Source organism: Pleuronectes platessa, chromosome 9 (genome assembly GCF_947347685.1).
Source record: "Pleuronectes platessa chromosome 9, fPlePla1.1, whole genome shotgun sequence".
Taxonomy (NCBI): domain Eukaryota; kingdom Metazoa; phylum Chordata; class Actinopteri; order Pleuronectiformes; family Pleuronectidae; genus Pleuronectes; species Pleuronectes platessa.
The window spans coordinates 158,665-185,353 of NC_070634.1; the positions used below are offsets into that span (position 1 = coordinate 158,665).

Below are 26,689 nucleotides of genomic sequence, written 5' to 3' on the forward strand. Positions count from 1 at the left end.
GGGACGTCGGCCCAGCGGGAAAATGCCCGGTATGCCCGATTGCCAGTCCAGCCCTGCTTCCCGGGACATCTCTGCTCTACCAACTTCTCCCTCACCGCGGGATGTTGTCCCTCGGAGGCAGAGGACGCGCGCCTGGATCCGCTTGGGCTTTCATCCTGTCTCCTCTGCTGAATGAAGTCTGCACTGAACGTTATGAATGAAACAATTCAGGCTGGAATCACACGCCATCTTCCCTGCACGTGATGTAAACAAAATTACGGGACCGGCTCGTGTTATAGTACTTCCTGGTACGTCACTCCAGCAGGATTATGGGAGTTGTAGTCCAATCTCCAGCCATGGGTCTGAAGCTTCTGTCTCCTGACAACAGTACCTTTCCCAAAGGAATCAAATGCTAGCAGGTAATATGTTTTGTTATTCCGGAAACTTTCAATTATATAATATAATATATATGTGGGTGGAGTGGTCTTCCTCCAACCAAGGGTTGGGGTTCAATCTTGTGCAGGGTGCTGGGCCCTCAGGTGGGCCCTCATAGATGTTGAATGCAATAATTGTAAATAACTTGTATATATGACTTTCTTATGACTTCTGGCATGCGATGATTTCGCAACGGACGTGCCATGTGCTATATTTATCGCATTGCACATGCCCGAGTTTCAGGGATAGGAAGGGAGCGAGATGGCTCACTCCTCAGCTACTTCCATCAGCACCTCCGGTAAAACAAAGTTTATTACAGCTGCGCGAATAACACGCGCATGAGGTAACTAACGAATGATCGAATATTAAATTCGCGGGCAACTATTTTGTCTTCGGATTGTCAACTACAATCTGGTGCACTTTGAGGTAGTGCACCAGAAAATTCTGGACATCCTTCATTGGATGTGAGAGAGTGGTGGTTTACTGTTGTGTCAAGACACCACAACACTTCTGTGCGCAGCGTTGTCGTAAGGCCTGCATGATTATGGCCAAAATCATAATTACGATTATTTAGATCAATATTAATATCATGATTATTCATACATTTTAGGAACAATATATTTTTATAGCATTTTCATGTTTAAAGGCACAAGAACACTGCTTCACTTCCATGTTGTGCTACATTCCAGCTAATGTACACATCTTTCATTAGGTCCTGGGCAATCGACTCTCCTGTCGGTTCTTATGGGAAAAAAATGACGTCTGTAAGCATCGACTCTTCATTGCAAATTACAATCAATGCAGTGAATTGTCAGGGACATGTACGGCTCCATTGTTGTGCTTGATCATTGCTCACAGTATTTATTGGACACATGTCTTTGGCCAAATGAAATGCGATCGCATCAGTTATTCCAGTGTGTCTTCGGGAAGGGGATGGATACGCTGTCGCACCATGCATGGTCGTTTATGGTTTTCTCTGTTGACGTTGGACATGGACGGAGATTCAGGGAGGTAATGTTAGTTTTGGCCTTGATGCACTTGTTGTACTATGGTTTGTGGGTCGTTTTTTCAGGTGGTTAAACAAGGTAGTTGTATTGCTATGCGGCGCAAACACAACTCTAAACGCACTCTGGCATGATTTGTTCTTGGTTATCATCACTTGCCCTAAATTCCAAAACTACCATACAACGGTTGATGATCCTTTTCGAAGTACTAGCTCCTCGCCTTCTGCTCCTGATAATTGATTTACCTTTCACACGACACCGTGATTGGCTACTCTCTGTCTCTACTCTCTAAGAAATACCGGAACTGGCTGCAGACAAAACGTTGTTCTGGCTACCGCTGCAGGGTGCGTGCATGACAACTCCCATTTTGTTCTCCCTCTGGTGGTTAGCGAATGTTAGTCGAGAAAGCGCTTGATTGGATATGTAGCAAAGCACGCATTTTAAATGTCAATATCGCTGACGATCATGCAATTCGATTAATTGTGCAGCCCTAGTTGTTGTGGCTCCCTTTGTCACTCTGAGGTCTGTAAATAGATAGATAGATAGATAGATAGATAGATTACTTTATTCATCCCCGAAGGGAAATTAAGTCGTCATAGCAGCCGGTACATTTGATTACAATAAAATACAATAGAATAAAATATTGAGGTAGAAAGAATAAAAACAGAAACACAAGATAAATAGGTAGATAAGGTGCAGTGGCAGATGATGGTAATAGTACTGATGATATGATGGTAATGCTATTGTTAGATAGTATATAAAAATTGTATAATATATATTTATATATGATAGTAATTATACCAATATAATAGCAGTATATAGTAATAATAGCAGTAACAGTATATATAATAATAGTCAAATATAATAATAATAATAACATGTACACATGTATAAATATGTGTATATAGACTTATATATACAAAGAATATACAAAGAGTATGATATTATATATAGTACGGGTATAAATATAAGTATTTGGCGATGCAATAGATAATATAATGTACTATGAGTGTAAGAATATGTAGACAGAGTGTGCAAAAGACAATATTATTGTATAAAATGATGAATTGAGACAGGTATATTTAGTTTAGTTCAGTGATGGTGGCTCTGACAGAGGTAGATGAGTTGTATAGTCTTATTGCGGTTGGGAGGAACGATTTCCTGTATCGTTCCTTAGAGCAGCGGGGTTGAATGAGTCTTTGGCTGAAGCTGCTCCTTAGCTTGTCCAGTGTTTTGTGGAGGGGTGAGACGGATTGTCCAAGATTGCCAGCATTTCAGGTGGTTTGCTGGACTTAGAGTGTTAAATTCTGGGGTATAGGTTGCCATGTGCCAAGTTCACAATATATTCTCCTACAGCCAGGGCAGTTGGGGGGAACCTCACCAGGCAGTATATATTCTCCCGCGACAATGTGCCTACAGCGAATGACCACACCACGGGGGTGCATGGTGCGCATCACAGTTTCACAGGTAGCATATTCTCCTGCAGGCATGCGCCATGGAGAATAGCTACACCGCAGTGGCATGGCACACATAACAGGCTCACTAGGTAGCATATTCTCCAGCAGGCATGCGCCTATGGAGAATAGCCACACCGCAGTGGCGTGGAACACATAACAGGCTCACTAGGTAGCATATTCTCCAGCAGGCATGCGCCTATGGAGAATAGCCACACCGCAGTGGCGTGGAACACATAACAGGCTCACTAGGTAGCATATTCTCCAGCAGGCATGCGCCTATGGAGAATAGCCACACCGCAGTGGCGTGGAACACATAACAGGCTCACTAGGTAGCATATTCTCAAGCAGGCATGCGCTTATGGAGAAATGGCCACACCGCGGCGGTGAATGGCGCACACATAGCAGATACCGATTCATCCGTCAGGCTCCGAATTTGTGCAGTGTTGGGGGGTTACAGTATTAGCTCATCACTCCCATCATTCCTGTGTTAGCATATTGGGAGTGATTAAGTTGGAGCCTAGACACCAAACACAAACATGTTCTATTGTGAATAATAAATATCTTAATAAATAAGATGTGAGTAGTCTGACTGAAATGGAGCGAAGCCAGCGAGCTAGTTCTGGCAGGCAAATCGAGCTGCGCTGCTTCAGTCATGTGCCATACATCAGGTGACATAAATCATGTGACATATATCAGGTGACATACTTCACTTGCCACAACCAGCCACAGCACTCATCCACTGCATTAGGCGGTCTATTTAAGCAGAGGGAAATCCCATCTGTCCAACCATACCCGAGCGTCTTGACCCCATGGTATTCATCCAATTCCTACAGAGCAGTGAATAGATCAAGAACCAATAACCTTATCATGTGTCAATGCTGCTACAATAGAAAATCTATGAATCCTCAATGATGACAGGTAAGACTGTCATTTACCTTGGCTTTATATTTCCTTATTACTGAATTGTTGTCAAGGTGAGTCAGAGTATACGATAACGGAAGCAGTCTAATAGGAAATCTGACAAGGACGCTCATTTAATCCTCTACATGACCTTATCCTCTCTAGTCTTAGAAGAACACATGTTCACAACAAGTCTGATAGATCTTGTCGAGACTTCTGAATTATCATTGCTAAGAATAAATACTGCTTTCTGTTCTTTCTTCTCTATGATCAAACGCTTGCATCCCTCTTCAACCCATCTGACGACACCCTTGCCTACCAACAATGGTTGAAAATGCATGACGAGATCTCCTCAAAGCTTCGCCATCCCTGCCAGAGCTGAGGCCTAACACCTGGATGCTGTCCCCGCACTCACTAAGATGTGGCACCGCTATGACTGCAACACTCCATCATCAATGCTACTCATGCTATGTTGGACACCACAAGAAGGAATATTGACTCTCAAACATCATCTGCAGCCTTGATGTTTTAATATGTAATCTCCGCTGCACAAATCCTTTGTTGCATGTCAGATCTCGGGATCCATCACGTCTCCGCGTCCGGGTATAGTCACAGGCATGTTTCGGCGCGCCTTCATCCCCTCAAATGGTGACGATACAATGCAAACGATGCCAAGGGATTCATTGCACCCTTGCCGTGGCATACATCTGTTCCTGTCCATCCTGGGAGAGGGATCCCTCACATGTGGCTCTCTCTGAGGTTTCTACATTTTTCCCTGTTTATGGGGGTTTTTTTGGTAGTTTTTCCTTACTCTTGTCGAGGGTTAAGGACAGGATGTCGCATTTGTTAAGCCCGATGAAACGAATCATGTTTTGAATATTGGCGATACAAACAAAACATGTGAGTGAATAATTTCTATGTGCTTTGCAGACTGATTCTTTTATTGCATTTCAGGTGGTTTGCTGGGCTTAAAGGTGAACTTCCGATGCATATGTTGCCATGTGCCAAGTTCACTATATTCCCGTATATGGAACCTCACCAGGTAGTATATTCCCCCGCAGACAATTTGGCTACATCGAATGACCACACCACGGCGGTGAATGGCTCACATAACAGGTTCACTAGTTAGCATATTCTCCTGCAGGCTAATGCCCCTACGGAGAATGGCCACACCGCGGCGGTGAATGGCGCACACATAGCAGATACCGATCCATACGTCAGGCTCCGACTATGTGCAGTGTTGGGGGGTTACAAGTATTTGCTCATCACTCCCATCATTACTGTGTAATCATATGGGGGAGTGATTAAGTTGGAGCCTAGACACCAAACACTAAATCTGTTGTAATAAATATATTACATGATCAAACGTGAGTTGTCTGACAGAAATATGGCGACGCCTGCGAGCTAGTTCTGGCAGGCAACTCGAGCGGCGCTGCGCCAATCAGGTGTCATACATCATGTGACATACCTCAATCTCCACAACCATCTTAATACACACCCACCTTATCAGGTGGTCTATTTAACCAGAGAGACATTTCCCATCAACCCCTCTTGCTCGCACTGCTGCTGCAGTATTGCTACCTGTTGCTTCAGTCCCTCCACCACCCCAGCATCCACCTGTAGGCTCCAACGGGGGGTTACAAGTATTTGCTCATCACTCCCATCATTACTGTGTAATCATATGGGGCAGTGATTAAGTTGGAGCCTAGACGCCAAACACTAAATCTGTTGTAATAAATATATTACATGATCAAACGTGAGTTGTCTGACAGAAATGGATGTTTTTTCTCTTGCCAGAGCACAGTGACTCAAAAAGTGGGCCCAAATATATATTTTTATATATTATATATTTTTTTTTCACTCCCTCTGTCTCTCTATTCACTATTGAAAGTTTGATTTGCGAAACAAGACAGACAGTCTTTCTGTCTCTCCCCCACTCCTCTGTTATCTATGAGGTACAAGCTGTATTTCCATATTTGGACCAGTGAATAATATGACTGGGGGCCTCTGGGAGGAGGACCGGCTTATTATTGTGTCAAGGCTACTGAGTTTGCCCTGACAGGGTTATTGGAACACATACACACACGTTTATACCTCTATCTTTGTGGGAAATTCATTGACATACTGGATAGTCCCCTCAGCCCACCTCAACCATCACGACTACATGCCAAACCCTGCTCCTAACCCTAACTTTAACCATAATCATAAAGTCTTAACCCTCAAACAGCCCTTTGAAGTTGAAGGGAAGTAAGGACTGTCTAAAATGCCCTCACTTTCCCAAAATGTCCTTACTACAAAAGATATAAAACTCAAATTTTCCAGTTTTTATCCTCTGGCTATAGCACAGATGAACACCAGTGGGATTTTATTACACTTTTTTCATTATTTATTACCAACAGTCACAGAAGCTAGCTCCTATAAACAACGTTTATTTCAGAGTGTGTGTTATGACTGTTTTTGCTAGGGTGCTTGTACTGTGGGATTTGCATACATTTTCTAATTTTTGTGTGTATCTCTGCGTATAGACTGTTCATTTATCCGTGTTTGTGCCCTTTCCCTGTGCGTGTGTGCCCTCACTTGCCTCCTGACAATTGAGAACTTAATCTTAAAATATCACACTAATCAGAGATGACCTTGATCAAAGTGAAGAGGAAATCTGTGATAAAAGTCTCGTCAAAGAACGTGACTGCAGTATATTTGTGAGAGATATAAAGCTAAAAGTTAAGATATAACCCCTACAGGCTATTTATGCAAATAACAGACATGGAACAGTGCAGGGATTATATGGAAGTAATGGAAAATGTGTTAAGAGAATATTTGGTAACCAGGTCCTTCATTAAATGTTTTTTCCAGATTTTGCCGGTTTGGCGAAAGGCCGTTAAGCAGCTTCCATCACCTAAAGGTACATGCATATATGCGAATAATATTCAAAATAATGATTACAATATATCTTATTTGAAGAGTCCCTTTAAGGATATCCAGGAGAAACTTTACAATAGAAGATGCTATTGAAACACATACTGAGCCAAGAGGGTAGCAAAATAATTTAAAGGCCCAATGAAATGAAGAATACCTTTTCCAGGTTGTTGTCTCTTTTTGTATGTCAAAAACAAATGTTATAGTATTATTAACATCTGAATTCCTGTCATTTCTCTTTATGTAAAGGGTTTGATGACTTTAATCCTTTATTCAGGAGCGTTTAAAAATGTTTGCCTTTGATTATAATGCCTTTTAAAAATATTAACTCATGACCATAAATTCCAACACATCAGCATAGAGGGACCAACATTTTTCATTCTAATTTGATCTATAAATCTGAAGGTGTAGGCAAAGGATGTGGTGAGTATTATGGAGGTTTTCTTAAGGCTGGTAAAAGGAGAACTCAGGCAGCAGCTGATGTCTTATGCAAACGATTCTAATGTAGACTTGATGCATCAAGGAGACCAGAAGTTGAAACAATATACAAATACTAACAGAGTAACATGATCAATTGTCACCCCCATGTCTGAAGATTTCTTCCACAGCATCCCAACTTCAGTCCAACACGAGAGAAAGTTCAACGTGAGTTGAAGTGCCGATTCCCAGAGGATGTATTCTAACCTCTAGTCTTGTAAACACAACACTGGCTGAAGCTGATGGCAAGTAAACAGCTGTTAATGCTAATGTTGGCTACACTGTTTTGGGTCAGCACGACTCCCCAGCAGAAATAATTTTATTTTTTTTCCACAGTCACACACACACCCCTGTGACAAACACACACAGTGGACAAAACAAACATATTATTAAAGTTTACATTGAATTAAAAACTGTCAAGCCCCTTTGTTTACCACCAGTCTACTTTTCACTCTAACATGAGAATGGAAGCACAACATACTCAAATCTGTTTGCTGATATTTGAAGTATCCATGTCCATTTTGCTTTATTAAGAAAATATTTATCTCATTCTCGAGCTGCTTAATTGAGCTTATAATTTTCTGAGAGACCTTGTGAGGCTGTTACAGTTTTTCTCCATTGCTTTGGCTCATTTCACGAAACAGAAATGACATTCTCAAAACAACACGTGCAAACCTCCAAACCACTGGGCACTTGTTCACAACAGATTGGAATATGTCATTCCTTTAATCAAATTGCAGCTGTATTAGCACATCCCTGCAATGTCAAGTACAATTTCCAACAGCTTGCATAAATTTCAAATGATTAGCACACCTTTGCAAACGGTTAGGTACAACTTCCTTCAGTTAGCAATTGAATATATATTTCTGGTCAAAACTGACTGTCGATTCTCAGTCAAGTGGTTGTTCTCTGCAGAACATGTTGGCATAATTTCATTGTGTACATCATCACCTGCACAATAGTTCACTCTACTGTCAAAATCTTTCAATCACATAATACCATGAAAAACATCATGGTATATACTGTAATAAGGATATCTTGGATCATTGGCTTAATTTTCAGGTGCAACTAGAACTTTAGTAATCAAGGTTGAGTTTCACACATCTGATCACCAATCACACAGTAAGTTTACAGTTTTTCTCCATTGCTTTGGCTCATTTCACGAAACAGAAATGACATTCTCAGAGCTCTAAGTGCAATTGGGAAAATAGCCAATATGGTTCAGGACAACTACATAGATCACCTTCAGAAGGTCATATCTCACTATACCAAATTTTAGTTTTGATGTGCTTATTGTTTGACAGTATATTGTGCTGTACACATTTTCTGTTACTGTAAGTACGATGTATGGCAATTACTGTAACAATTTCCATGGCAGTATGAGTGCAATAAAGTATTTTATGTGAAACCTTGAATTCATCTTTTTTCTGTTTGATACACATAATATTCTGGAAAGAAAACATCTACTGTAACCATTCAGTGACCATTCAAGGACTGAGCCAAGATTGAAATGTGCACATGAGGGATATTTCTATGGTCCACTGCCATACTGACAAAACATCTAAACATTTTGACCTGTAGTGTTTAAACAAGGCCAAAGGGACTTTTCATTTTGGGGGCACTGACTATTTATATGAGAAAATGATTTGGTTTTGAAACTTGAGTTAACTGTTTTGGGTGAGATAGGACCTTTTGAAGGTGATCTATGTAGTTGTGCTGAACCATATGGGCTATTTTGCCAATTGCACTTAGATTTCTGAGAATGTCATTTCTGTTTCGTGAAATGAGCCAAAGCAATGGAGAAAAACTGTAATGTATTTTAAATTGACAAATACAGTACATCAGTAGTCTTTTCCAAATATATGAAGAAGAAGAAGGATAGTGCTCATCGAAACTAGAAAAGCGCTACGTATATAAGTACAGGCCATCTAACAAATAACAGTCACAACCGACAACAAACTAGCTAGAACATCAAAAAATCCTCAATCTTAAAAACAAATACCCATAGGTGAATATGTTCCCAGCGGCTTTGCTGCTGGTGAAAGCGTCACGGTGTTTTAGCTTTTGATAGCCACAAGTTGTCATCACACATTGAGAGCTGCCGGAGCACAGATGCTCTGACAATTCACAGTTTTACAAGAACATAACGCAATCGCAAAAACAGGAGGACAAGGAGAGCATAACCCAGTTGATGTGACTCTGTATTTAGTATGTGTATTTAATTACTACTCTGACATCACTATATCATTTTCAAAAAACTTAGATATTTTACCAATTAATTCTAAAAGACATTTTTAAAACTTTACAAGCTGTATAGAACAACATCTCAGAATAATTTGCAGCTGTTATATTTAAATAGTCCTGTGAATTAACAATGCAGAGAAAACCAAATTACACCAAACACCGGGGTCAATTCCAGAACATCCTTTAGAGGACCTATATGAATTCATCAATTAATTAGCATTTCATAAGAAAGAGTTGGCTTCCTCCTCTACGATAGCTTCAAGGAGGTCAGTGGAAAATCTGAAAATAAAGACAGGTATGTCAGCACTATGTCATATCGTCAGCAAGAGTTGTGCTTCTTCACAGAATCTGGTAGAGTCAGACGAGTCAAACATGCAGTGTCAATCATTCATGAGGCAATAAACAGCAATGAAACATCAAGGTGTTGAAATTAACATCACGTCTGCATGACAACAGTCACCTCTGCTTGCACTCGCAGACTCTGCTCTCATTCTGCAGAAATGCCAAAATTGTGTCTATGCATGCTGCTGTATGCATTACTCTGCCATATTTGTCTTTGCTGCCTCGTGTTTCTCTGTCGGTTTCAGTTTTACTTTAATCGCAGCCCTTCTCTGATTATCATTCATCTCGTCAAACAATCTGTTCACAGGCTGCTGTAGTTCACTGGCTGCTGTAGTTACTCCTGTCATATCAATCATTCATACACACCCACACAGACGCCAGGCAAATCCCTGCCTGGCGTCATTCCTAGCCGATGATTCTGATTCCTTAATCACTGCCCCCTTTCATACACTGAACACTCAAACATAATTGTTTACTGCCACTTTAATGTATACAATTATAAGAGGTATCTACCGATTAATTCCACAAATGATTGTATGTCTTTTGGTCTCTGTTTATGGCATACATACACTCCTGATCAAAATCTTAAGACCAGTTAAAAAATGTCATGAATTTGCATTTTGCACTGTTGGATCTTAGGAAGGTTCTAAGTAGAGCTTCAAAATAGAAAAAGAAGAAATGGGAACAAGAGACCAAAAGTTGTGAGCAGGCAATTTATTGAAAACAACAATTAAACTCAAATAGGCTGTTCATCAGCTGATCAAAAGTTTAAGACCACAGCCTTTAAAAGCCAAAATCTGTGCAAAAATTTGGATTCCATGTCATTTCCTGTCAAGTAATCATACTGTGAAGATCTCTTGATGGCAAAGGCAAAAAAGCTCACCGTCTTTGAACGTGGTAGGATTGTTGAACTGCATAAACAAGGCCTCTCACAACGTGCCATCGCTGCTGAGGTTGGACGCAGTAAGACAGTCATTTTGCATTTCTTAAAAGATCCTCAGGGTTATGGAACAAAAAAATCAAGTGGTAGACCCAAAAAAATCTCACCGGCGCTGAGCCGGAGGATCCGAATGGCTGTCCGTCAAGACACGGGACGATCCTCGTCCCAAATTAAGGCCATTACTGGTGCTGCCTGCAGCCCAATAACCATCAGACGGCATCTGCGAAGGAAGGGCTTCAAAACCAAGAAACGTCTTCAAAGGCCACTTCTCCTTCAACGCCACAAAATTGCCCGTTTAGACTTTGCAAGGGAGCACCAAACATGGGACATTCAAAGGTGGAAGAAAGTTTTATTCTCTGACGAGAACAAATTTAACCTTGATGGTCCTGATGGCTTCCAACGTTACTGGCATGACAAGGAAATGCCACCCGAGATGTTTTCAATGCGGCACAGTGGAGGGGGCGCCATCATGATCTGAGGTGCTTTTTCCTTCAATGGAACAATGGAGCTCCAGGTTATGCAGGGGCGTCAAACAGCAGCTGGCTATATGGAGATGCTGCAGCGGGCATCCCTCAGGACTGAGGGCCCTCGTCTGTGTGGTAACGACTGGGTTTTTCAGCAGGACGACGCTCCAATTCACAATGCCCGTCTGACCAAGACTTTTTTCCAGGAGAATAACATCACTCTTTTGGACCATCCTGCGTGTTCCCCTGATCTTAATCCAATTGAGAACATTTGGGGATGGATGGCAAGGGAAGTTTACAAAAATGGACTTCAGTTCCAGACAGTGGATGCCCTTCGTGAAGCCATCTTCACCACTTGGCGCAACATTCGCACTAGCCTTTTGGAAACACTTGCATCAAGCATGCCAAAACGAATTTTTGAAGTGATCAACAAAAATGGTGGAGCTACTCATTACTGAGACAGTTTTTGACACTTTAATTTCTGTTTTAGGAGGTTTCTTTTTTTTTTTAGCTGTGGTCTTAAACTTTTGATCAGCTGATGAACAGCCTACTTCAGTTAAATTGTTGTTTTCAATAAATTGCCTGCTCACAACTTTTGGGCTCTTGTTCCCATTTCTTCTTTTTGCATTTTGAAACTCTACTTAGAACCTTCCTAAGATTCAACAGTGCAAAATGCAAATTCATGCAATTTTTTAACTGGTCTTAAGATTTTGATCAGGAGTGTATCTCATAAACAATCATCTAATCGGGTTCACACTCGATTTGTTTATTGTAAATTGCCAGAGAAAGTGCAGGGCGGAATTTAGTGCAACTTTGAAATGTGATACATTGAATGTTTATAAAAATAGAAGAAACAGTCACTCCGGTGCTCTGTAGCAGAGGGTGGGGGTGGGCGATGTTGACTGAAGGGTCAAACCACAAGTCAACATCAGCACCAGGTCATTTTAATTATTTGTTTTTGTTTATTTCAACATATCGGATTGAGAGACATTCACGGATGCGAAGCAACATCATGACATCATAGAATAACTTCCTGTTTTCAGCAGTTATTCTTCAAAGTAAGAGCACAATGTTTTTTTTGTGGCGGCAATCCTTTAATCTCGAGGTTAATTACAGCGCTTTTATTTGTATATGTTATGAACTCTGATCTTAACATTGTGTTGATTGCATGTCAGCTATTTCATTGGTCTATTAAGCAATGTATGAAAGAATAATATAATTCAAATCATTAAATAATTTTCAAACTCACAGAAGTCACACCTGAACAGACAAAGAAAAATTGTTTTATTTTATTAAATTCACCTGACTGTATTGCAGGGTAAGTGTTTTCTAACTTCAGTCTGCACCATAGAAGAAGCTTTGCACACAACAATAACAAAGAAACAGTATATTATAGAACAGTTTGAGGAGGACTCACTAATGACATGTATTAATTCTGAAGTCGCTCCAGAGCATCAGCCCAGGCCAAGAGAACAGCCATTCTAAACAAATAATATGTTACCCTAAAACCAAGTGATTGACCCAAGTATTTTTAAGGTGAAAAGTTGCTTCACATTCTTCAGCTCATTGCATACCATATTTATATGCTATAAATACCTGGAGAGGTCTTCTACTTAAGCTTTCATGCACTGTTGAGTCAATTAGCTGGTTCTTTTGTGTGAGCGCATACATCTATGAATGTAATGAACCTCAGAGACCGTCCTTGAGAGACCAACCACTGGCCTGAACTCTGGTCTCCTCCCCTTCTTCCTTGCCTTCCTCCTCTGCTCCTCTGATCCACAGACTTACGGAAAAATGGAAGAAGTGCAGTAGGCAGAGTGGTTGGGGGCTGTAAGGAGGGGGAGATCAAACACATGGCATCTAAAAAGAGAGGCAGAAATCCAATTAGGGAAAGAAGAAGAAGGAAATGTATGCAATCAGATGATTTCCCCCACCAAAGGCAACTGTATAACAGGCTCTAAGACTCGTTGTTTATGCATCACAGGAAAGAAGTTAAACTCAGTAGAGAGGGAAACAGACTGCAGCAGGAAAGGAGAGATGGGTCCATGGATAATTGAGTTGTAAACTAAATGAACGTTACTTTTAGTTCGGAGTAATAAAGCATATTGTTTCACTTGTTATAATTAATGTTCTCTTACCCCTACATCACCCCAAATAACGAGAAAGATAATGTTATTTAAGTCAATTTGACAGGAGCATTATCAAGATAATAATAAACTTACTAATGAAGATTAATTGATGTAATTGATTACATTAAATCCAAACTAGGCTGTAATGTACACTACAATACCCAGCCATGTGAGCAGCAACCTTAATGATCTATGACAATGGCATCATCCTGATTCCCTCAACTAAAAGTAAATGTGATTTTTACGCTGAGCTTTGCATTATCAAAAATCAAGCTCTGTGAAAAACAACAGTTCATGACCAAAGGTTTGTTCAGCAAAAACCTCTTTACAATGCCATTTTTATGATTCATGATACATCATCCCAGGTCAAAAGTTAACATTATAATGTGTATAAATGAGCCACATCAAAGTAACATTATAATGTGTATAAATGAGCCACATCAAAGGAACATGACTTTAAAGCCATTACCACAGAGTTTCGAACTTCTAATTGGTTACCATATTTACCTTTTCTAAAAAAGCCTCTTCTCATCAAAGGTTGGTAATAGTTTGGAAGCATGCAAGTGTGGCATTCGACGTTAAAGGCTTCAATAAGATGAAGTTTTAGTTGAACTAGTGACAAATTGCCAGCAACGCCACCCCAGGAATTTCACCTGGAGAGTTAGATTAACCTTAAAGTTAAAGCACACAAGTTCATTACTAATGAAAGCTTGAGACTGGGTCCAACATACAATTTCAATTCCTTTTAATTAATATATACAATCTTTAAACATGACTTCGCATAAAATATGTTCACCCAACCACACTAAAGCGAACACACATACACACACACACAACACAAAATACAAATAAGGGAGGGCAAATAAACTCAATAAATGCAAACAAAAGAAAACTAACAAAGAAATTAAATCAAAAGTAATGGAGATTTATCCAAACTGATAAATCCAAATAAATAGGTAAAGCAATTAAGCCAAACCAAAATAACTAAGAAAACGAATTAAACCAAAAACATGCAAAGCAAACCACAAAACACAAATAATATCATCAATAAGATCAGTTAGAAGTCGGTTAACTGAATAGATTAAGATGAGACTGAGGATGAGGCAGCAGTCACCATACTCGATGGTAGGTACAGCACAGTAGGAGATGCAGAGTAGGATGGATGTGTTGGCTATATAAGCCAGTGGGCAAAACAGCAGCCGGCCAACAGCAGCGTGAAGAGAGGGGGGAAAAACGTGCTGGCAGAAACCGCCCACACACACGTCAACCCTGCCATAGAAAAATACATTTGTTCTAGAAGCTGAACAACAACTGTGGTAACTTGAGTTAACGTCATCTTATCCACATACCGTCAGGAGTTGAATGAACATCAAAGGGGAGGAAGGGGATCGCTTGCATCGAGCAGCACAATTACGTGCAACTCGATCGATCAGCTGATCGCTCCCCGCTGCAACCGGCAGAGGAGGAAAACACTCGCATGCCCTACAATTGGGGCCGATACGGGAGAAGGAAGACCCGGAACTGCCTGAGGGATGGAAGCCAGTGTTGAGGACTTGTGCAAAGTTTAGAAGGTACACAGACGCAAACAACTACTACATACCAAACAACGGCGAGCTGCACGACCCAGCTAACAAAAGGCGACCAGGTGAGGTGGCCAGGTGCGGTGATAACAGGAGGCGGGGCAGTCTGGAGCTCCAAGGCAAGAGGGCTCCCAGTGCACAACCACTCACCTTTATAGACAGCGCAACCAACCGTGATGGGCCGGTACTGCAGCACTAATTAAAGGCCCATCCTGCTACATTCTACCCCCATCGACTTCATCGTCGTCCCGACGATGGAACAACTGATCCAGAGGATCACCCAACTAACTCCACGGCCTAAAGAGCGCAGTAACGGCATTTGACACTGGACCAGGGGGATTTGCAGCCCCAAATGCCAAGTTCCCTACAGGTCGCGGAAGGTGATAGAGGTTTAGGTGCTGGCCAGCCATCGACCTGGCTGACCGGCGTACTTCACTTTCACCAGCATAACTGGTGGATGGAACGGCCAGGGAAACGGAGGGTGGATCTGCCACTGCAGTAGAGGGAGCGCTTGACGACTCTAACCCAGCAGAGTCAGGTGGTGGGAGCAGCAACCGAGGGGTGGTTTGAGTCACCACGGCTGTGCGAGCAGGGGCAGCAACAGGGGTCTCCGGCCCCAACATAAACAAGTCTCCGTCAAACGGCAACTCATCCTCTGACCGAGGCCGGTCAAGAGGGGGTGGACAATGGGGCAATGCACTACCCTGAGGGGCAGCTCCAGCAACGGCTTTCAACAGTGTTCGATGGACCTGCCGAACTTTGGTCTGGTCGTCCATCGGTGCGATGGTGTACACTGGACCACCTTCTCGGGGTGCCTTTACGACTCGGTACACCACAGGGCCCCACAGATCTTGTATCTTGTGGCGCCCCCTTGCACTATGATCGCGCAGCCACACCAACTGCCCCACCTTTAGTGGGTCATCCCGAACCTGATTATCATGATTCCTCCTCCTGCGCTCTGCCGCCACCTTCAACCTTTCCCGGGCCCCGTCAAAGGCAAGCTGGAGCCGGTTTTGATGTTCTTGGATCCACTCATGGACCTCGCCACCCACAGGGTCTGAGACTCTACCCAAGAGAAAATCAACCGGCAGCCTGGGTTCTTGCCCGAACATCAGGTAGAATGGAGACTCGCCGGTGGACTGATGGGGAGTGGTGTTATACGAGTAGAGCACCTGTGGCAGGCAAGAGTGCCAATCTCTTTTCCGAGATGCAGGAAAGGCACGCAATAAGTTGTGGAGAGTGCGATTAAAGCGTTCGCATTGGCCGTTGCCGGCGGGATGGTATGGAGTGGTGCGAGATTTTTCAACACCGTAAAGTACACAGAGCTGTTGAATGAGGGAACTTTCAAAGTTGCGGCCCTGATCAGAATGGATACGGGCAGGAACGCCAAACTTATAAAACCACTCAGAGACCAAAGTCTGAGCAACAACTGGGGCTCGTTGATCTCGGGTAGGAACAGCCAAGGTGTATTTACTGAAAACGTCTGTCATGACTAAGACATTCTCCAACCCGTTGTGGCTGGGTTCCAGCAAGGTAAAATCAATGGCCAAGATTTCATTGGGACGCGAAGCCAACAAATGCCCCATGAAACTGGGAGGCGGTCTGGGTGTGTCCTTAGCAACTTGACACCTCTCACACTCTCTGCACCACTGTGCCACCTCTGAGGACATACCTGGCCAGTAGCACCTTTGCCGCACTAGCTCCAATGTCCTCTCCACACCCTGATGCCCATGCCCTTGATGAACCTGAGACAGCACCTCTTGCTTTAACGTGGCAGGCAGCAGAAGCTGAAGCACCGCTTCGGCGCCATCAGGACGGAAGATGCGCCGGAAGAGAACACCCTCCTGCTCAACCAGCCGGTTCCACTGACCTATAATGGTCCGTGCAGGAGGAGACAAGTGTTTCCGCTCCTGATAATTGGGAGTCTGCTGCCGCCCCCAGAATGCTAAAACCTCCTGAAGGACAGGATCAGCTTGTTGAAGTGCCTGGAGGTCAGAAGGTGCATGATGGGGCAAAGCAGCAATAGCAGCTTGATTGGCGGGAGTGGTTTCACGCTGCAGGACCTGCCGCAAGGGCTCAGGAACTGAGGTACCAGGAAACATCTCCTCTAGGTTATTTGGCCCAGGTGGATGCTTCCGAGATAAAGCGTCAGCATTTTTATTACTCCTCCCAGAGCGGTACTTTATTTCAAAATCAAAAGCTGCCAATTGTGCTGCCCAACGCTGTTCGGTGGCACCGAGTTTGGCAGAAAACAAGTGACTGAGGGGATTATTGTCGGTGTACACAATGCATTTATAACCAAGCAAGTACTCCCGGAATTTTTCTGACATAGCCCACTTGAGAGCTAAAAACTCCAATTTCATGGAGCTGTAGTTCGACATATTTCGCTCTGTGGGCCTCAACCCCCTGCTAGCATAAGCTATAGGTCTGACCTTCCCATTCTGTTCCTGGGAGAGCACAGCTCCAAGGCCACCATAGCTCGCATCAACCTCCAGGATGAACGGTAAGGAGAAGTCGGCGTAGGCGAGCAGAGGTGCAGTGGTAAGTTTGGTCTTCAACGCTTCAAAATTGCGATGGCACTCATCCGACCAATGCTCCGCCACTATTCGCACCACACCCCTAGACTTCCTACCAGCTAGTTCTGCTACCAGCTTGTGTAGAGGGGCCGCCAACTTGGCAAACCCCTCCACAAAGCGGCGGTAATAGCTGGCGAAACCAAGGAATGAGCGTAGGTCAGCGATGGTGGTGGGAGGCTGCCAGTTGGCAACTACCTCTTGCTTGCTGGGATCGGTGGAGACTCCCTGATCAGAGACCACATGGCCCAAGTACCGCACCTCCGGCTGGAAGAACGCGCATTTGCTTAGCTTAGCCTTCAGGCCTTGTTCCTGCAACCGTCCCAGTACAATCTCCAGCCGCTCCAGGTGTTGTTCCACCGTGGAAGAGAAGACTATGATGTCATCCAGATACAGGAGCAACGATTGACATTGTTGGTCACCGAACATTCGCTGCATCAGCCTCTGGAAAGTGCTGGGGGCGTTGCAAAGCCCAAAGGGCATGCGGTTCCATTCGAATAAGCCGAATGGGGTGCAAAAGGCGGTTTTGGGCCTGTCTGCTTCTGTGACCGGGACCTGGTTGTACCCGCTGGCCAAGTCAAGAGTAGAGAACCAGCGGGCACCTGTCAGGGCGTCCAAAGATTCCTCGATGCGTGGAAGGGGAAAAGCATCCTTCCGCGTTTTGTTGTTAAGCTGGCGGTAGTCCACGCACATGCGTAAACTGCCGTCTTTCTTTTTCACAAGGACAATTGGGGAAGCATAAGGACTGCTACTCTCTCTGATGATTTGATTTTCAAGCAGTTGGTTAATATGCTCCTTAACCACCTCGTACTCGGACGGCGGGATGCGCCTATGGCGTTGCCTGACAGGCACTTTGTCTAAGAGCGGGATGTCATGGCTGATCAGGTTGGTGCATCCCAGATCTCCCTCATGGGAGGAAAAGACAGAGCTGTACTGCCTAAGAAGGGACTGAACCTTACCCTGATCTTCAGTTGGTAAGGCTGACAAGTCCAGAGCCCCAATTCGATCTGGCACGACTTCAGACGTGGCCTGGGAAGCCACGGTGGCGACTTCTGTTGGGGTCTCGGTGACTCCTGCAGGCATGCTGACAACCCGGACTTCATCCAAGGTGCCCACCACAGTGCGAGGGTACAGCAAAACACTAGTGGAGCCAACATTTACGATCGGGATGTACGCAGTGCCTCGTACTACCCGAACCAAAGCAGGTGAAGCAAGCAGCCCAGCAGGTAGGCCAGACTCCGAAGGCTCAAACAACACCCTAGTACCCGAGTACTGCTCGGAGCATGTTGCTGTAACTATTGTCATCGTACCACCATGGATGCGGCATGCCTTCCCACCCCGAACCTTGACCTGGCCTGCTGCGTGCTGAGGGGCTTGCCTGCTGGCCTGATGACACTTCTGTAGTGCCTGCGTAACTGTCTCTGGTGCATCTGATACAGAGAGCGAATTGAACAAAGCCAGACCATGCTGTCCAAAGAGCACCTGATAACATCGATGAATAATGTTCATCCCCAGAATACCCGGAACCTGAGCAGACACCGCTCCCGGAGGATCTTTCACCACCAAAACCCCACACCGCGGCACCGAAGTGCCACAGAGCTCGACATCTAACTCCAGGTAGCCAACATAGGGGATGTCTAACCCATTGGCTGCTCTGAGCTTCAGCCAATTACAAGCTTGTAGCCTCTCATGCCCCCAAGGCTGGAAGTGTTGCAGGAAAAAGCTTTCTGTAACTGTAGACACCATGGAACCGGTGTCTACCAAGCAAAGAACCTGAGCTCCACCCATGTCCACGGCAACATGGGGGCAAGACGACATCAGCTCAAGAACTTCCTCCGAGCCAGTGGCTACCCCCCCCGAACTGTGGCTCTGCAGTTCGGCGGGTGCTAGTTTTCCGGCTCCTGGGCCTGATGAAAATGCCCGTTAGACGGTTGACGACCAGGCAAAGAAGACTGTGTGCGAGCAGAAACCCGAACGCCATCACAATCGCTTGCGTAGTGACCTGGCTGTTGGCAGCGCCGGCATATAACAGGGCCACGACGAGGTGGAGGGCGGCGCAGATGAGAGGGCTGAAATGTGGCGATGCTCTGGGTAAGTTGGTTCAGCTGTTCTTGCTGCAACCTTAACATCTCTCTCATCTCCACCATTTCCTGTCCCTGAGGTGAAGTGGTTGCTCCCTGGGAGCCACTCTGTACCCCGTACTGGAGACCAAAAGCTGACGGGACGGAATGACTCCGACCCCTCCCGCCCCCAGGGAAACCCTCCCGCTCCCACCGGATCGCCTCACCCCGTACATCAAGTAAAGTAGCAGTAGCCTGCCTCCTGACCAACTGCTTCAGCTCGCGACGCAAGGCACCGTCCAAAACATGCTCGACAAATTGGTCGCGCAGCAAAACGTCTGCATTCGTCATCCCACCAGGTGCACTTCCTTTCACCGACGCCATCAAGCTCAACAACGCGAGGGAGAACTCATGCAGTGTCTCCCCTTCTTGTTGCCGTCGGGAGAAGAACGCCTCCTGTAAGGCTACATAAGACTTTGAGCACCCATACAGTTCCTGTAATACAGAGATGATTTTAGCTGAGTCTTCCCTCTCCACAACAGACCGATATTTGATCTCCTCTCGAGCCTCACCCTCAAGATGATCAAACAAGAAAAAGGCTTGCTCAGATGTGGATAAGTGACGCGCCCGCATGCAGGCTTGAACCTCCTCAAGCCACTCATTCAACCCCATCCCTGATTTTCCCCTGAACATAGGACACTTTCTATCCCTTGGCACAAAAACCAGCCTCTCTGCTATGGGGTTCCTAGTAGTAACAGGGGCCACAGGTGGCACAGAAGAAGTGGAGGATTCCGAAGTAGGATCAGGCACGGCCACAGCCTGCTCCTGCCGCAACCTCTCATTGTCCACCTTTAACTGCGCCACCAGCTCCCTCAACTCCTGCAGCTCTACATCCATAACTAACACTACAGTCAGACTAGAACACAACAACCCCACAACTGGATCCTCACCGGGACTCTGCGGACCACGAAAGGCCAAGCTGCTGTTTTGCCTCTGAACACAATTCAAAACCTCTACATCAAATATGTACCCTGGGGACTATTAAAATAAACAAAACAAATTATATAAAGGAACTGGACCACACGTCTCTGCTTTCCAAAAGTAAAGATCCTGCCAACAACGCCAAATGTGGCATTCGACGTTAAAGGCTTCAATAAGATGAAGTTTTAGTTGAACTAGTGACAAATTGCCAGCAACGCCACCCCAGGAATTTCACCTGGAGAGTTAGATTAACCTTAAAGTTAAAGCACACAAGTTCATTACTAATGAAAGCTTGAGACTGGGTCCAACATACAATTTCAATTCCTTTTAATTAATATATACAATCTTTAAACATGACTTCGCATAAAATATGTTCACCCAACCACACTAAAGCGAACACACATACACACACACACAACACAAAATACAAATAAGGGAGGGCAAATAAACTCAATAAATGCAAACAAAAGAAAACTAACAAAGAAATTAAATCAAAAGTAATGGAGATTTATCCAAACTGATAAATCCAAATAAATAGGTAAAGCAATTAAGCCAAACCAAAATAACTAAGAAAACGAATTAAACCAAAAACATGCAAAGCAAACCACAAAACACAAATAATATCATCAATAAGATCAGTTAGAAGTCGGTTAACTGAATAGATTAAGATGAGACTGAGGATGAGGCAGCAGTCACCATACTCGATGGTAGGTACAGCACAGTAGGAGATGCAGAGTAGGATGGATGTGTTGGCTATATAAGCCAGTGGGCAAAACAGCAGCCGGCCAACAGCAGCGTGAAGAGGGGGGGGGAAAACGTGCTGGCAGAAACCGCCCACACACACGTCAACCCTGCCATAGAAAAATACATTTGTTCTAGAAGCTGAACAACAACTGTGGTAACTTGAGTTAACGTCATCTTATCCACATACCGTCAGGAGTTGAATGAACATCAAAGGGGAGGAAGGGGATCGCTTGCATCGAGCAGCACAATTACGTGCAACTCGATCGATCAGCTGATCGCTCCCCGCTGCAACCGGCAGAGGAGGAAAACACTCGCATGCCCTACAATTGGGGCCGATACGGGAGAAGGAAGACCCGGAACTGCCTGAGGGATGGAAGCCAGTGTTGAGGACTTGTGCAAAGTTTAGAAGGTACACAGACGCAAACAACTACTACATACCAAACAACGGCGAGCTGCACGACCCAGCTAACAAAAGGCGACCAGGTGAGGTGGCCAGGTGCGGTGATAACAGGAGGCGGGGCAGTCTGGAGCTCCAAGGCAAGAGGGCTCCCAGTGCACAACCACTCACCTTTATAGACAGCGCAACCAACCGTGATGGGCCGGTACTGCAGCACTAATTAAAGGCCCATCCTGCTACACAAGCATAAGCACAGTGCTATAAAGGTTGACTGTAGCAGATCAGTTTTAATCAATCAATCACTGTGAGGACATTAAATGTTCTCGATAAATTTGGATGCCTTTTTTTAGAAAGCCTAAATCTCAAAAAGTCACATTCGGGGTATTTTATGCATGTTTTGAAGTTTTTCATGTTGTTAACAAAGTTTTTCAAAAAGAGCACACCATTTACTTAAATTGTATTTATTTGGCTGCAACGCTATGGACTCAAATCACATAATGGTGAATAGTTGAGTAGTTTATTTTCGGATTAACTATCCCTTTATTGTCAGATTTCATCAAGGAAAATGTGTCACTTTCAGCTAAATCTAAACTCCTGGACAAAATGTCACAATTATGGTAAGGAATCCAGCAAGTGGAGTGGGGTAGTGGGACATATCAGGTTTGTGTGGTAGATTAAGGCATATCTTTCCCATTTAGGCCCTAAGGAAACTTTAACTGTGCCTAACCAATTTACTGTACTGAATGTCTTTTCATTAAATCAGCGAAATTTGTAGTCCAACAATATAGTAGCAGCATTATTATATTGCTGAAAGCCAAATGGATATTGGATAATATAAATGTCAATATTCTCTAATGTCGATGTCTTGAATCAAAAACATCCTGTGGCTGATAAGAACTGAAACAGTAAATTGACGCAGCGAAGTACAATCACAGTCACTCTTTGTCTTGTAAGAAGGGAGAAACTGATTTGACATTTTCATTAAAATGAAAATTTTACAACCATTACTACATGATATCAAATGCAGCAATTCTAGTATTTGTATGTGTACGAGTCCCAATTTATTTTGAAATGTTACTTAATATATATAAAGTCCTGATGTTCTGATAATCTCTGCCTCATTTATATTAAATCAGTATGAGAAAAATAGCTGAAAGCAAAAGTGAATTAACACAAAGAGGGAAAGAAAACAGAGAGGAAGGACGAGTCCCAGGAGAGCTGGAGGATATCTGTTCATTTGGAGCTGCACTGCCCCTCGAAGTCCCTTGTCAACAAGCTTTGCAGTGCCTCCACTCTTGAGATTAATTGGGAGGCTCTGGTGTGTATGAGAACAATAGAGCAAGACTGCATATATATTTCATCAAAATTAATTACGTGACTGCACATCAGTGGGTTTACCTTTGCATGTGTACAAGAGTACCGCACTTGGCAATGAATTGTCATCTGTCATCGCATACTAAATAGCTCCTTATTTATTATACAGTTGAGATGCCAACACTAAGTCGTGCCACAATCTGCTTTGATCACAGCCTCGAAAAAATCTTCAATCCTTAGACCCTTGATTTGGATTAAGCAATAACTTTCCGCAGGAAAATCCTTGTAGCGGCAAACAAAATGAAAAACATGGAACAAACCTCAGGAAGGGCCATAGAGAAGGAAATATCATGTTGACAGTCTAGATCAACATAGTACATTCAGTGTATAACAACATTTAAAGATAGTGCTGACCTTGATGCTATGTTAGAGGTGTGCTCGGTCACAGATCCTTTAGACAGCACTCTCTGCAAGGCTGGATGTAACCAGCTCCCGGACGAGGTTAACATCAACACCAATATTCAAATACCAACCCAATTAAGCAAATATTCTTAATAAGACTCTGCCATGTAAACAGCATTTTCTGATTACCTTAATACAATAAAGCTCATACTCCGAATAAGAAATAATCAAATTAAGACATGGAGTATTCCAACATGTAGACATTTTAACTGCATCAAAACATTTGAGTTTTCATAGCATTTTTGCGATATCGACATACAGCAGTTAAAAACTGCTTGAATACAGATTCCCTGGGTGCAAACAAGATGGAAAAATGAAAAATAGTTGAAGCTTTTGCAAAATAAGACAGAAAACACTATATTAAACAATTTCTAGTTTTATAACCTGCAAAATAATGTCGGACATAATGAGGTTATTCATAATCAGACTATGTTCTGCAACATGAATGGGAATATAAATCTTATTTTAACGTGAAGGAAGAGGGAAACATAATCAGCCTTCGTGTGCTACACCAAAACCTTGGGAGAAGATGATTACTGTCACAATTATGGAGGAATTCTGTATTATAAAAAGAAGCAGCTTTTAGCTCCCTCTTTAGACACACTACTGTCAAGCTGACTTTATTCTTGAAGACTGTTATGAATTCTATTGGACAGATTTGCATAAGTTGTGCAGAGACACTCAAATACCACAGAGGATAAGCACTAATAACTTTGGCCATTATAGTAGGGTCAGGAACCTCAATTCCAGGCAGTCCATGTGTCCTTCAGTGTGGCAGGCTTTGCGATAAAGACTGTTAGACACAGACTATAGCTAAAATATTGAAATCCTAACTCAACTCTAAATGAATAAAGATAGAAGTAGTTTGAGCCAGATAAGGCCTTCACGCTAATGATTAATAATAACCCTTTCCTTCCAAGTGTTTAATCTTGAAAATTAGAATGTGTCTGCGTCACAATGCTGTTTCGTTGTTTTGGTTAAATTGTTTTGAATGTCTGTACAAACAGAACATTGTTTTGATATAGCAAGAACACAATAATCTTCTCTCCAATTGTCAACACCGTTGGCCCACATGCCATCAGCAGTGTCAATGCTGGTCAAGAGATGAACATTTTGAGACTTGTCACTTCCTTATTCCAAAGCCAAGAAGGAGGGGCTACGCCTGCGCACTTTCGAGGAGGAAGAACCAAGATCTACTGTTATAAAATAGACAGGCGCTGGCTGTTTGATGCGTTCTGATGGGTCTCGTGTTCTGATGCGACTTGTTGGATGCCCATTGCTTTGCTGATTGTTACCTTTCATTGCTTTCTAAATAAATACTTGATTGAACAAACCGAGTTTGGCTTGTCTTCTCATATTTAGGATAAACGAACACGCTTAACAAGACACTGATTCAATTACCTCAATGGAGAGGTGGAAAAATCTAAAAAAAAAAGGCCCTGTTATGGAAGGGGCTAGACAAATTTGGAGATGTTTACAGAACTGTCGATTGGGATAAAGGTTCGATTGGACATATACTGACATGTATACTGACCTTTTCCAACGCCAAAAAACTAGAACAAGCCAACAAAAGACAGAGAAAAGAAGAGTTTGAAGAAAGCCAATGTCAGTCTTCGTCTATGTCTGATGTTTGTTCCCCACATGCGGCTTCAGCTTCCAAATGGCTGCGATCAAGCCTAGGGCCGATCCATGACAAAACTAAATGTGTCTGGTGCTGTGCTCCAGAGTCGAAGAAGCACCCAGAATCAAAGCTGCACTTGATTTCATATGATCAAGCATGGACAGCATTCAAGAACCACACAGTGGCCCTGGAAGATCAAGTAATGCGCGACAGAATTAACTGTCTCATAGATTCGGCGGCTGATCAACCCTACGCACTGGAGATCAGATATCCCCTAAAATGCTGGTTGAAACATGTGCATAGATACCAGAAAATGAGTGAAGATGACAAGCTTCCATTGATGCACAATGTCACTCTCCGTGAGGCTCAGACAATGTTCTTTGACCACGTCAAAACAGTTATCTTTGTGGAACATGAACTAAGATCAATACAGAGCCTCCTCCATGACTACACATCCATCATATCTGGGTACGGCTTCCCAGGATCCGGGGTAAAGTCATCTTACATCAAAGACATCCTGACCCGGGAGTTTGGGGGTAAGATTGGCTTCAACTCACGCCCTCAGAGGAACCAGAGTGACCTAGTCTATGATACATGTGGGGGAGGTACATATGTCGAAGCAGCGCTCTCATCCATTGGTGTCAGCAGTGAGCAACTTGTGCACAATGTAGCTGAGCGGCTCAGAGATGATGTCAAGTCCATCAAACTTCAGCAACTAGAGGAGGAGGAAGAGTTCTCACCACTCATTGTTCTACTGCTATCTTCTTTGCAGGGGAAGAATAGGGGTAGTAGATCTGTCTCCAAGCACACTCTCCCTTTCATCTCTTTTCACACAGTACATTGTAAAGCGAACTACCACAACTCCTGGAGACCTGGGGGCTGATTTGTGTAACATTTTTGCTCTCCCGGATGGTGGCCATCTTGGATTTTGGGGTCAACAGGATGTCTTAATGTCAAAATGATGTCAGAATCACAATCTTTATGGTCAATGTACCACAAAAAGTTTCCTCATACATTATTCTAGGTGCTCTGGTTAAAAAGTTAATTTGTGTATCAAATTTCGTTGTCGCTCTACCAGATGGTGGCAATCTTGGATTTCGGGGTCAAGATGATGTCTAAATGGCAAAATTGTGTCAGAATCACAATCCTTATGGTCAATGTACCACAAAAAGTGTATTCATACATTATTCTAGGTGCTCTGGTAAAAAAGTTACTTTTACAAGATAGTGCGGCTGCCATTTTGGATTTGGCCCTCTAGCGAAAAATGCCGAAATTTTTGCGAGGGACATGGGGGCAATTTTTTTTATAAATGGTGTATAGATGTCAAATCAGTCGTCAAAACATATTTGCCAGAGAATGGTCACGGAATTGAGGTTCCTGACCCTACTATTAGGTTCATAGTTTTGGTTTAAAGTGAAATGACTGAATGGAAAGGAAATCTTTAGATTTGCTTGTGATGTTCAAGGACATGAGTTACAGTATATCTTGACTTTTTAAACTACACAATAACTAGGTCAATATTTCAGTTTTTCCAATACTTTGATTCAAGACCAACGACTGCAAAATTAACTTATCAAACTTAGCTGTATATTCACTGAGCTTTATTTTTTTTTGTAATCCTCTTGCTGCAGTCCCACTCATTATATCCCTTGACAAGTTTTTCAATCTGG

General features: G+C 43.3%; 1 protein-coding gene across 1 annotated transcript; it reads right to left on the reverse strand.

Moving 5' to 3' along the window:
* Window positions 1-15,151: 15,151 nt before the first annotated feature.
* Window positions 15,152-20,397, reverse strand: LOC128448069 (uncharacterized). The gene is made up of 2 exons (XM_053430608.1): window positions 19,443-20,397; window positions 15,152-19,347 (listed from the first exon to the last, which is right to left on the reverse strand). The coding sequence occupies exons 1-2, from the start codon at window positions 20,395-20,397 to the stop codon at window positions 15,152-15,154; spliced, it is 5,151 nt and encodes a 1,716-aa protein (XP_053286583.1).
* Between the last annotated feature and the right edge of the window lie 6,292 nt (window positions 20,398-26,689).

Coding starts and splice junctions, on each gene's coding strand:
- LOC128448069 (XM_053430608.1), bottom strand. CDS start 20,397: ATGGATGTAGAGCTGCAGGAGTTGAGGGAGCTGGTGGCGCAGTTAAAG. Junction 19,348..19,442: donor CCGGCGCTGCCAACAGCCAG/GTCACTACGCAA, acceptor CATTTTCATCAG/GCCCAGGAGCCGGAAAACTA.